We start from the raw sequence: 12,464 nt of genomic DNA, 5'->3' as shown, positions 1-12,464 counted from the left end.
CTTGTAAGGCCAAGGGAACTAACTTCACTTGTAAGGCCAAGGGAACTAACTTCACTTGTAAGGCCAAGGGAACTAACTACACTTGTAAGGCCAAGGGAACTAACTTCACTTGTAAGGCCAAGGGAACTAACTTCACTTGTAAGGCCAAGGGAACTAACTACACTTGTAAGGCCAAGGGAACTAACTACACTTGTAAGGCCAAGGGAACTAACTACACTTGTAAGGCCAAGGGAACTAACTACACTTGTAAGGCCAAGGGAACTAACTACACTTGTAAGGCCAAGGGAACTAACTTCACTTGTAAGGCCAAGGGAACTAACTTCACTTGTAAGGCCAAGGGAACTAACTACACTTGTAAGGCCAAGGGAACTAACTTCACTTGTAAGGCCAAGGGAACTAACTTCACTTGTAAGGCCAAGGGAACTAACTTCACTTGTAAGGCCAAGGGAACTAACTACACTTGTAAGGCCAAGGGAACTAACTACACTTGTAAGGCCAAGGGAACTAACTACACTTGTAAGGCCAAGGGAACTAACTTCACTTGTAAGGCCAAGGGAACTAACTTCACTTGTAAGGCCAAGGGAACTAACTACACTTGTAAGGCCAAGGGAACTAACTACACTTGTAAGGCCAAGGGAACTAACTACTTTGAGTATAATGTATGTAAAGGTATTATTCAGACTGAAGTATATTGTTGTTGTTGTTGTTTTCACTGTGTTTGCGGTTGTCTCCTCCCCAGGGCTCACACCTGTTTCAACCGGCTGGACCTCCCTCCATATCCATCCTTCTCCATGCTGCACGAGAAGATGCTCACTGCCGTGGAAGAGACCAGCACCTTCGGCCTGGAGTGATGACCCCTATCACCTTTATCCTTTAACCCCGACTCCTCCTACAACCTTTGACCCTGACCTCTGAACTGTAGTATCACAGAGGTAGAGGAACCCAAGGGGTTCAAGGGGATGACTGTCTTGTCTGTCTGGCACCCTGTTGTATCTTTATACACACTCACCTTCCTGAAGTGAGCTGAACAGAGGAGAATAGACCGATGTGTATCAGAGGGCATGACCCCTGCACAACGCCATGGTTAACTGTGACGGTTAAGGTCACTTAGACACACTGCCAACACAAACCAAAGGAGAGCACCCTATCACTCACACCCTTGTTACTCCAATAAACCAATGGGAGAGATGGACTCGTAAGCCTCCAACCAATCGCACAATGAAGGAACAAAAACCAAGACCTGGAGTGAGACTCCAACTGGCTCATCACGTTTTATTATTTCAAATACGGATTTCCAGTGGAGTCACGTAAGGAAGGTGGTGGTCGAGCTTTTCCTGGAGAGCAAAACCAAAGCTGCTTTATCTCACTGAGAGGCTGAGACCGACATCACAGGACATCTCTCCTCTGAGAGGCCGAGGCCGACATCACAGGACATCTCTCCTCTGAGAGGCCGAGGCCGACATCACAGGACATCTCTCCTCTGAGAGGCTGAGGCCGACATCACAGGACATCTCTCCTCTGAGAGGCTGAGGCCGACATCACAGGACATCTCTCCTCTGAGAGGCTGAGGCCGACATCGCAGGACATCTCTCCTCTGAGAGGCTGAGGCCGACATCGCAGGACATCTCTCCTCTGAGAGGCTGAGGCCGACATCACAGGACATCTCTCCTCTGAGAGGCTGAGGCCGACATCGCAGGACATCTCTCCTCTGAGAGGCTGAGGCCGACATCGCAGGACATCTCTCCTCTGAGAGGCTGAGGCCGACATCGCAGGACATCTCTCCTCTGAGAGGCTGAGGCCGACATCACAGGACATCTCTCCTCTGAGAGGCTGAGGCCGATATTACAGGACATCTCTCCTCTGAGAGGCTGAGGCCGACATCACAGGACATCTCTCCTCTGAGAGGCTGAGGCCGACATCACAGGACATCTCTCCTCTGAGAGGCTGAGGCCGACATCACAGGATAGTGTTGCTCCTGGAGAAGGGGATGAGAGGAGAGAGGAAGAGATGAAGGAAGACAATACAGGTGCTCTTCAGCTGCTGTGGCCACGCCTCCTGTCCTGTCTGGGAAAGAGAACCAACCAATCAAGGTCCAGGCAGCTTTGTGACCTGAGCTTGTTGAACCCTCTGACAGGTGTGTTCTAGAACAGAACACTGAAGGAGCCTATCGTGATGCGATGGTGTTTGTGTGGTGAAGCTGAACTTGGATCTCTCTACAGGCTGTTCATCTATCTGCAAAATGCATTTTGTAACGGCCACAAACAACGATATGTTTTTTGAATGTACAGACTGATATCACGATGATGATGCGCTTAAATGTGTGGTTTTTTCTCTCGATGACTCGTCAAATCTAAACGGCTGCCTCATTCTTACCAGACTTCAGGGCAAGCTATCAGCACGGATAACCAAACTCAGCTAGGGATTGTTTCGATAAAGACATTACATTGAGTTGGCTTTCCCATAATGTTAGACACAAGCTCTCACACACTCTTTCAGTGTTTTAGCTCTTTTCATTGCTTGCAAGTATGTTGATTGTCATCGTCACTTTATCATTGACCTACACTGCCAGAGTAGAGGGTGATCTGAACTTTTCAAATCCCTCATGTTTGGTTGTTGCTCTTTGTTTTTAACTTGCTTCTACTTATTATCCTGATTGCCACCTAATTGAATACGTTGGTTTGATGTGTTCCTATTTCAATAGGGTTTGGGACCCCCGATATAACATCGTATAATGACAGATGTTTGTATGACCATGATAATGAAAGTAAAACATGGTGATTAACAACCTGCATGTCGAGAGACACACACACACACACACACACACACACACACACACACAGGCTTACATCATGCAATTATAATGTGATCTGTGTGTGGGTGATGGTAAGGTCAAGGGACATTTAAAGCTTTATAGAGACTTGTGACAGAGAACATGTTGAAGTCATATATAAGCACAGGTGCCCATGGTATGCTATTACACTGACTGTTTTGATGGGTGGAATGTCAGTTTTCAAGTGAGGGGAAAAAATATATTTTATAGACGTATCTACAGTACTAGGAAGTTTTAAGACGAGGAGTAATGAGAATATGAAGGAAGAGTTATAGAAACACATATTTGTCGTGTTTTTCACTTCATACTCTGCCTTAGTCAGAAGGCCTTAGTCTGCCTTCTGATACCACCATATTCTACTCTCAGGGTGCGTTCCAGGTCGCGCTTTATTGCAGTCGCGCTGCTGCTGAGCATTTTAGCCGATTACCATATTATATGTATATCATATTAATGTGATATAGAACACCTTCCTGATAAACGTGATAAACCATCATGTGAGTTGACAGAAGGTAAATACTTTTCCAGACGTTGTGAGGGACTATCATCTGAGCAGTGTGTCGACTGCAATAACGATGACATGAAACGCGCCCAATGTCTTTGTTTCAGGGCTGTGACCCCACCCAGCCACCATCACGTCCCGAGACTGTGGAATGTAGCTAACAGAATGTAAGGGACTGAAATAGAACAACTTCCTGCATTCTCTTCCATCATCCCAGGGCCAGTGAGAGACTGAGGGCAGATATATGACATGTTTTACGGTAAAAACATACTAAAAGAAAGGGAAGTACACAGTGGCATTACATGTATTTTATTTTTTATTATTTTGACATTTTAGTAATAAATCAGACGCTCTGATCCAGAGCGATTTACAGTTAGTGCATTCATCTTAATAAATTGTAGCTAGGTGGGACGGGTTCTGGTGTAGTTTAGACTGAAAGACTGAAGCTAGGGAGGGGAAGTTTCTCTTGGTGTTTCGTAGGTATGCACCATGGTCTTGTAGTGGATGGGAATACTGTACATGTCCTGGGATGGCTTGTAAGAAGTTCTTATAACTTTTTACGTACACGTTTCTCTGTCTGCCAATGAATTCCCAGCAACATTGCCCCTGTCTGTCTGAGTGGTGCGCGCGTTTGTCCATCACTCCAGCCAGTTGACGTGATAAACCATCATGTGAGTTGACAGAAATACTTTCCCTAAAACCTTTTCAATTAAATATTTATTGCAAGTAGGCTTACCCTTCAGAAGTATATAATGAGTATCTGTTATTTGAAAACTTTGCCATGAAATGCGCAGCAGTATGGAACCATTGCTAGACTGGCACATTCCTCACTCAGATGCGCAATTACAGGAAAATTACACACAGATATCTACATTTGTTAGTTTTCTTCCAGACCTAAATTGTCCTCAGAGGGGATTTAACAAGTGACATGGACTCAGAACATCCCATTTAGTTGTTTCCATGAACATTTGTAATTTTGAAAGTGAAAAAAATTCTAAAAGCAGGAAAAGCAACACTGACAACAAATCTCTGATTTTAGAGTTGTTTGTTAATCGTTATTTTACCAGGTATGTTGACAGAAAATACACTGCACTACTTTCTCTTTTGTATCAAGGATCCGGAGAAGAGTTGCAGGGGAGAGGAGAAGAATGGGCCTATTTTAAAATCTAGTAAGAAATGAGTAGATCTAATGTCAGAAAAGGTTGGAGACCCTGATCTGCACTGAATGTACCAATGTTTTGGGGCTTTAATTGGAGCTTTTGACTCTATTCATCCAAGTCTCGGTCTCTCAACTCCATGGTCTTCACATTCACCACCGTCACTGAGTAACCGACCGATAGCCCATCACACCAACCCACTACTTCTTTACTCACAGAAACACTTTAACTACAACACAACATGCATATATATATATATATATTATCACCAATTGTGACCAATTTGAAAGTTGCATCCATGTTTCAGTTGTTCTCACCTTTTTGTAATGGAATGTTGTGCCTGTTCCTCTCTGGCTGGCTGTCTGCCTGTCTGGTCCTGTGACCGGCAGGACTCTAGGATTAGATACTACTGTCTGCTGGGGGGTTCGAGGCTGTGTCTTTGTCAGAGCTTCACTCTATGCAAAGCGTTTTTCTCCATGTCACTCCTTATGATTGTATGAAAAAAAACGGATAAAAATAATTGATTAAATGTGGTCTCTGTGTCTTTTGTGTTGGGAGTTGAACGTGGATTTCTATTAATAGTGGTATATTCAGTAGTGCGTCTTTTGGCAATTTGTTTAATAAATTAATAAATAAATACAATTAAAAGTTAAGATGTCATTTTGCATGACTGATGACCCGCCCCTTCAACCTGTTGCTAAGAGCAACCGAAGCGTCAGGGGACTGTACACAGAAGAGCCATGCTAGCTAACGTCAGCTAGCAAGCTAACAGCTGGAAGTGGCTGTTTTAGTTTACGTTAAGTTCAAGAGATTTCATAATATAATGCAATTTGATTCAAGTCAATAGGTCAGTTTCTCTCCGAAAACGGTAAGGAAATGCCACCAAAAAGAGTGAAAAGCGGGACAGTGTCTGCTGCTGGTGCAACGGCAGTTGGAAACAAAGGTTGGGAAACTGGACTCACTAATGCACCATTTGAGGAGGTAGGGAACGTTAACAGCTTGCTATCTTTAGCTAGATATCTAGCTAGTGAAACGCTATTTAAACACACTAAACTTTAAGGGGCCAGCTACACAAGCAGGGAGTGACTTCACTTGCCACTTGGCTATGTTGTTGTTCTTCACTGATCAGTGTTGTCTGATGATGATGATGCTAGGAGACTTGGAAGGCCAGCATTTCTCTGGTGGTGGGAGAGAGGCTGGAGGATGAGGAGCTGACCGGTGCTCTGCTGCTGGCCGTACAGCAGCCCCTTCGCAGGCTCTTCAGCGTGGTCACCTGGGACACCACCCTAGAAAAGGTCAGTAACACAAAGTCTGATTGTTCACAGTCAAGTGTATATCAACCAATGAATGAAATGCTTCACAGATCAATGAACTGGGAAACCCAAAAATCAAGAAGACCAAGGATGTACCCATGTTTTATGAGGTATGTAATGCACCCATTTTTCAGTAAAATGTGCTCTATAGGCTATTCATTTCAAAAGACACATTTACGAAGCAGCAAAGAAAGAGTCTTGCCCAATAAATTACAACTATTACTCAGTCTCTGTCTATTCTACATCAAGTATGTTGTTTGTCTATGAAGGTGATGGAGGCAGCCAAGGTCCTGCTGGATGCAGGAGAGGAGCTGCCCTGTGACCTGCTGGGTAAACTGCTCAAGTTCCAGCTCCTGGGAGTCAAGGCCAACGACCAGCAGAAGAGAGCCACAGAGATGAGGGTAGGAAGGAACTCCTGACAGCCATCAACAATCATCAGTCGTCTTATCGCCCTGGCAACAGTCAGCTTTCCTAGAGAATCTTTTGAAGTGTTATTGTCAGATAGAGTCAGAGTTATAGTAATATTGTAACATGGGTGATAAGAAACCTTGTCTGAGACATGAAGACTAGCCTGCGCTACCTGTTAATGCCTAGGCTTCAACTCAGCAGGCTAACGCTTCCTTCACAGAGGAGACCCGGATTTGAACCGCAGTATGCAGTATTAGCACCACTTTAGTTTAATCCACTCTCTCCCAGGCTGCTGAGGAGAAGGGTAAGGGCAAGGCTGGCAATGCCTCCCCAACCAAAGACAAAGGGGGTGCCAAGCCTGCCGCCAAAGGTGACAAGGGAAAGAAAGGGGCAGAGCCCAGCGCCCCAACCAAGGACACCAAGCTGAAAAAGAGGGGCGAGGAGGATGAGACCAACAAGTATATAGGTGAGAAGTCTACTCTGTCTCAATCATCACACATACAGTATAGCAGTACTGTTAGGTTGTTAGTATGAGGTTGGTTGTTACTTTGTGTTGGGGTGACTGGGAGGTTCTCTCTCTCTCTCGCTCTCTTTCTCTCTCTCTCTCGCTCTCTTTCTCTCTCTCTCTCTCTCTCTCTCTCTCTCTCTCTCTCTCTCTCTCTCTCTCTTTCTCTCTCTCTCTTTCTGTCTCTCTCTTTCTCTTTCTCTCTCTTTCTCTCTCTCTCTCTCTCTCTCTCTCTCTCTCTCTCTCTCTCTCTCTCTCTCTCGCTCTCTTTCTCTCTCTCTCTCTTTCTCTCTCTCTCTCTCTCTCTCTCTCTCTCTCTCTCTCTCTCTCTCTCTTTCTCTCTCTGGCTCTCTCTCTCTTTCCCTCTCTCTCTCTCTCTCTCTCTCTCTCTCTCTCTCTCTCTCTCTCTCTCTCTCATGCTTTCATGTGTGTGTGTCTAGATGATGAGCCAGACGATGGTCCTCAGCACTACATCCTGGTGGTGGGCTTCCAGCAGGCTCAGCTGGTCTCTGTGCTGGACTCCCTGGGGGTCCATGTGTCCAACGTTATCAAGCTGACCTCACAGAGACCAGACCGGCCAGAGGGATCACTGGAAGGGAGTGATGACACACCCCTGGATGTGGGTAAGACATAGAGTGGCATCAATGTGAGGTTTGGATTGATTTAGCCTGGGATCTTGAATCTTTTGTTCCACTGGTTTCATTGTACAGTCAGGGTAAACTGAATCAAACACAGCAGAGGTATTTGACAGTATTTCATATTGTCAGTACAGTATTGATCTTTCAATCAATCTAATTTTAATATGAGTTGTGTTGCTAAATGCTGCTATTGTGTTCCTGTAGACGCGGAGACTAACATTAGGAGAAGACAACAGGAGCAGTTCTGGGGTCAGTTGGAAGGGGTGCTAAACAGTGGCTCAGCATTCTCCAAGCTGTTTGATGTGGCCCGCCTCAGTCACACCACTAAAGAGATCCTGCCACCACAAGACAAGGATAGTCCAGAGGCTATGGTGATTTCCTTGCCTTCTTCTTCTGATTCTTCTGATTCTGCTGCTCCTTCTTCTTCTGCTGCTCCTTCTTCTGCTTCTTCTGCTGCTGCTGCTTCTTCTTCTTCTTCTTCTGATTCTTCTTCTGCTGCTCCTTCTTCTTCTTCTGATTCTTCTGCTGCTGCTGCTCCTTCTTCTTCTTCTTCTTCTTCTGATTCTTCTTCTGCTGCTCCTTCTGCTTCTTCTGATTCTTCTTCTTCTGCTTCTTCTGCTGCTGCTGCTCCTTCTTCTTCTTCTGTTCCTCCTCTTCCTTCATCTTCCTCTTCTTCTTCTTCTTCTTCTTCGTCTTCTGACGAGAAGGCCGAGAGTCTGACACCTAAGCAATAAACATTGACAAGAGCAGTGTGTGGGTCTTTCTTTAATTATGATTATTTTATATAATGTACTTAAAATGCCATGTTAATATGTTGTGTTGTAGCTTGGGTTTGGGACACGTCTGTTTGAAGACGTGGCTTGTCTGATCTATGACTGTCTGGACTGGAGGAGACAGCATCAACACTACCTGAACAACATGAGACTGGTCCAGGTGCCGTCTGTCCCCAGGGCTGTGGCACGCACCACCCAGGACAGCCCTGCAGAGGTACTGTACCAGAAACACATGCATGCACACACAGGATGAACTGACTGGTGGATGGAGTAGGAAACCATACTGAATATACACAATACTGTCTTTATTTCATGTAGGCCTGTTTTCTGTTTCTACATGTAGCAGAAATGTTGAGGAATATTTTCTGTCATATCTCAGACGGTTCAGACCACAACGCCTCAGACACCTGGGTCCAAGAAGAGACAAGCCCAAGAGGAAACCACTCCAGGTATTCTACAGCTTCACAAACACACTGGAGGACAGTTGATCAAGTAAATGATTACAGTTAACTGATAGCTGAATGAAAGTGAATTGACCCTAACCCAGGGAGCTGATGTCTGTTGTTGTCCCAGCAGACCCTGAACCGACTGCTCTGAGTACTGATGTGGACATGCGTTACTATAACGACCTGCTGGACCAGATTCCTCCTGAAGCCTCCTCTGTTCCCCTCATACTACACTGCATGCTGGAGCAGGTTCTGTTCTGTTCAAACTACATTGGATCTGTTCTGTTCATACTACATTGGAGCAGGTTCTGTTCTGTTCAAACTACATTGGAGCAGGTTCTGTTCTGTTCATACTACATTGGAGCAGGTTCTGTTCTGTTCATACTACATTGGAGCAGGTTCTGTTCCCTTCATACTACACTGGAGCAGGTTCTGTTCTGTTCCCTTCATACTACACTGGAGCAGGTTCTGTTCCCTTCATACTACACTGGAGCAGGTTCTGTTCCCTTCATACTACATTGGAGCAGGTTATGTTCTGTTCAAACTACATTGCAGCAGGTTCTGTTCCCTTCATACTACACTGGAGTAGGTTCTGTTCTGTTCAAACTACATTGGAGCAGGTTCTGTTCTGTTCAAACTACATTGGAGCAGGTTCTGTTCTGTTCCCTTCATACTACACTGGAGCTGGTTCTGTTCTGTTCCTTTCATACTACACTGGAGCAGGTTCTGTTCCCTTCATAATACACTGGAGCAGGTTCTGTTCCCTTCATACTACATTGGAGCAGGTTCTGTTCTGTTCTCTTCATACTACACTGGAGCAGGTTCTGTTCTGTTCCCTTCATACTACACTGGAGTAGGTTCTGTTCTGTTCAAACTACATTGGAGCAGGTTCTGTTCTGTTCAAACTACACTGGAGCAGGTTCTGTTCTGTTCAAACTACATTGGATCTGTTCTGTTCTGTTCATACTACATTGGAGCAGGTTCTGTTCTGTTCAAACTACATTGGAGCAGGTTCTGTTCTGTTCATACTACATTGGAGCAGGTTCTGTTCTGTTCATACTACATTGGAGCAGGTTCTGTTCTGTTCAAACTACATTGGAGTAGGTTCTGTTCCCTTCATACTACACTGGAGCAGGTTCTGTTCTGTTCCCTTCATACTACACTGGAGCAAGTTCGGATCTGTTCATACCACATTGGAGCAGGTTCTGTTCTGTTCAAACTACATTGGAGCAGGTTCTGTTCCCTTCAAACTACACTGGAGCAGGTTCTGTTCTGTTCCCTTCAAACTACATTGGAGCAGGTTTCTTTTCTGTTCAAACTACATTGGAGCAGGTTCTGTTCTGTTCATACTACATTGGAGCAGGTTCTGTTCTGTTCATACTACACTGGAGCAGGTTCTGTTCTGTTCATACTATATTGGAGCAGGTCCTGTTCTGTTCATACTACATTGGAGCAGGTTCTGTTCTGTTCATGCTACACTGGAGCAGGTTCTGTCCTGTTCTCTTCATACTACATTGGAGCAGGTTCTGTTCTGTTCCCTTCATACTACACTGGAGCAGGTTCTGTGCTGTTCTTTTCATACTACACTGGAGCAGGTTCTGTTCTGTTCCCTTCATACTACACTGGAGCAGGTTCTGTTCCCTTCAAACTACATTGGAGCAGGTTCTGTTCCCTTCAAACTACATTGGAGCAGGTTCTGTTCCCTTCAAACTACAGTGGAGCAAGTTCGGTTCTGTTCATACCACATTGGAGCAGGTTCTGTTCTGTTCATACTATATTGGAGCAGGTTCTGTTCTGTTCATGCTACATTGGAGCAGGTTCTGTTCTGTTCAAACTACACTGGAGCAGGTTCTGTTCTGTTCTCTTCATACTACACTGGAGAAGGTTCTGTCCTGTTCTCTTCATACTACACTGAAGCAGGTCCTGTTCTGTTCCCTTCATACTACATTGGAGCAGGTTTCTTTTCTGTTCTGAACAAACATCATTGGAGCAGGTTCTGGTCTGTTCATACTAAACTGGAGCAGGTTCTGTTCTGTTCAAACTACATTGGAGCAGGTTCTGTTCTGTTCAAACTACACTGGAGCAAGTTCTGTTCTGTTCATACTACATTGGAGCAGGTTCTGTTCTGTTCAAACTACATTGGAGCAGGTTCTGTTCTGTTCAAACTACACTGGAGCAGGTTCTGTTCTGTTCATACTACATTGGAGCAGGTTCTGTTCTGTTCAAACTACACTGGAGCAGGTTCTGTTCTGTTCATGCTACATTGGAGCAGGTTCTGTTCTGTTCAAACTACACTGGAGCAGGTTCTGTTCTGTTCTCTTCATACTACACTGGAGCAGGTTCTGTCCTATTCTCTTCATACTACACTGGAGCAGGTTCTGTTCTGTTCTCTTCATACTACACTGGAGCAGGTTCTGTCCTGTTCTCTTCATACTACACTGAAGCAGGTCCTGTTCTGTTCTGTTCATACTACACTGGAGCAGGTTCTGTTCTGTTCTCTTCATACTACACTGGAGCAGGTTCTGTCCTGTTCTCTTCATACTACACTGAAGCAGGTCCTGTTCTGTTCTGTTCATACTACATTGGAGCAGGTTCTGTTCTGTTCATACTACATTGGAGCAGGTTCTGTTCTGTTCATACTACATTGGTGCAGGTTCTGTTCTGTTCATACTACATTGGAGCAGGTTCTGTTCTGTTCATACTACATTGGAGCAGGTTCTGTTCATACTACATTGGAGCAGGTTCTGTTCCCTTCAAACTACATTGGAGCAGGTTCTATTCTGTTCATACCACATTGGAGCAGGTTCTGTTCTGTTCATACTACATTGGAGCAGGTTCTGGTCTGTTCAAACTACATTGGAGCATGTTTATTTTCTGTTCTGTTCATACTACATTGGAGCAGGTTCTGTTCTGTTCATTCTACATTGGAGCAGGTTCTGTTCTGTTCAAACTACATTGGAGCAGGTTCTGTTCTGTTCAAACTACACTGGAGCAGGTTCTGTTCTGTTCATACCACATTGGAGCAGGTTCTGTTCTGTTCATACTACATTGGAGCAGGTTCTGTTCCCTTCAAACTACATTGGAGCAGGTTCTATTCTGTTCATACCACATTGGAGCAGGTTCTGTTCTGTTCATACTACATTGGAGCAGGTTCTGGTCTGTTCAAACTACACTGGAGCAAGTTCTGTTCTGTTCATACTACATTGGAGCAGGTTCTGTTCTGTTCAAACTACATTGGAGCAGGTTCTGTTCTGTTCAAACTACACTGGAGCAGGTTCTGTTCTGTTCATACTACATTGGAGCAGGTTCTGTTCTGTTCAAACTACACTGGAGCAGGTTCTGTTCTGTTCATGCTACATTGGAGCAGGTTCTGTTCTGTTCAAACTACACTGGAGCAGGTCCTGTTCTGTTCCCTTCATACTACACTGGAGCAGGTTCTGTCCTGTTCTCTTCATACTACACTGGAGCAGGTTCTATTCTGTTCCCTTCATACTACATTGGAGCAGGTTCTGTTCCCTTCAAACTACATTGGAGCAGGTTCTGTTCTGTTCATACTACATTGGAGCAGGTTCTGTTCTGTTCATACTACATTGGAGCAGGTTCTGTTCTGTTCATACTACATTGGTGCAGGTTCTGTTCTGTTCATACTACATTGGAGCAGGTTCTGTTCTGTTCATACTACATTGGAGCAGGTTCTGTTCCCTTCAAACTACATTGGAGCAGGTTCTATTCTGTTCATACCACATTGGAGCAGGTTCTGTTCTGTTCATACTACATTGGAGCAGGTTCTGGTCTGTTCAAACTACATTGGAGCATGTTTATTTTCTGTTCTGTTCATACTACATTGGAGCAGGTTCTGTTCTGTTCATTCTACATTGGAGCAGGTTCTGTTCTG

General features: G+C 44.7%; 2 protein-coding genes across 3 annotated transcripts in view; both read left to right on the top strand.

The window, feature by feature from the left end:
* The window catches only part of LOC139402499 (E3 ubiquitin-protein ligase HECW2-like), a 45,245-nt gene extending 40,230 nt beyond the window's left edge, over positions 1-5,015 (top strand). For both annotated transcript variants that reach the window (XM_071146476.1, XM_071146475.1), the window contains exon 30: positions 740-5,015. In XM_071146476.1, coding sequence (XP_071002577.1) covers positions 740-851 — 112 coding nt within the window. In that variant the 3' untranslated portion in view covers positions 852-5,015. The remainder of the gene's footprint in view (positions 1-739) is intronic.
* Positions 5,016-5,362: 347 nt separating this feature from the next.
* LOC139402498 (sperm-associated antigen 17-like) overlaps positions 5,363-12,464 on the top strand; it is a 44,642-nt gene continuing 37,540 nt past the window's right edge. Inside the window, 10 exon segments of the mRNA XM_071146474.1 lie at positions 5,363-5,467; positions 5,641-5,781; positions 5,850-5,909; positions 6,069-6,200; positions 6,496-6,673; positions 7,153-7,331; positions 7,563-7,721; positions 8,176-8,337; positions 8,503-8,572; positions 8,697-8,818. Coding sequence (XP_071002575.1) covers positions 5,363-5,467; positions 5,641-5,781; positions 5,850-5,909; positions 6,069-6,200; positions 6,496-6,673; positions 7,153-7,331; positions 7,563-7,721; positions 8,176-8,337; positions 8,503-8,572; positions 8,697-8,818 — 1,308 coding nt within the window.

This window comes from Oncorhynchus clarkii, unplaced genomic scaffold (assembly GCF_045791955.1).
Source record: "Oncorhynchus clarkii lewisi isolate Uvic-CL-2024 unplaced genomic scaffold, UVic_Ocla_1.0 unplaced_contig_8895_pilon_pilon, whole genome shotgun sequence".
Taxonomy (NCBI): domain Eukaryota; kingdom Metazoa; phylum Chordata; class Actinopteri; order Salmoniformes; family Salmonidae; genus Oncorhynchus; species Oncorhynchus clarkii.
This window is presented reverse-complemented; position numbering and strand designations above follow the sequence as displayed.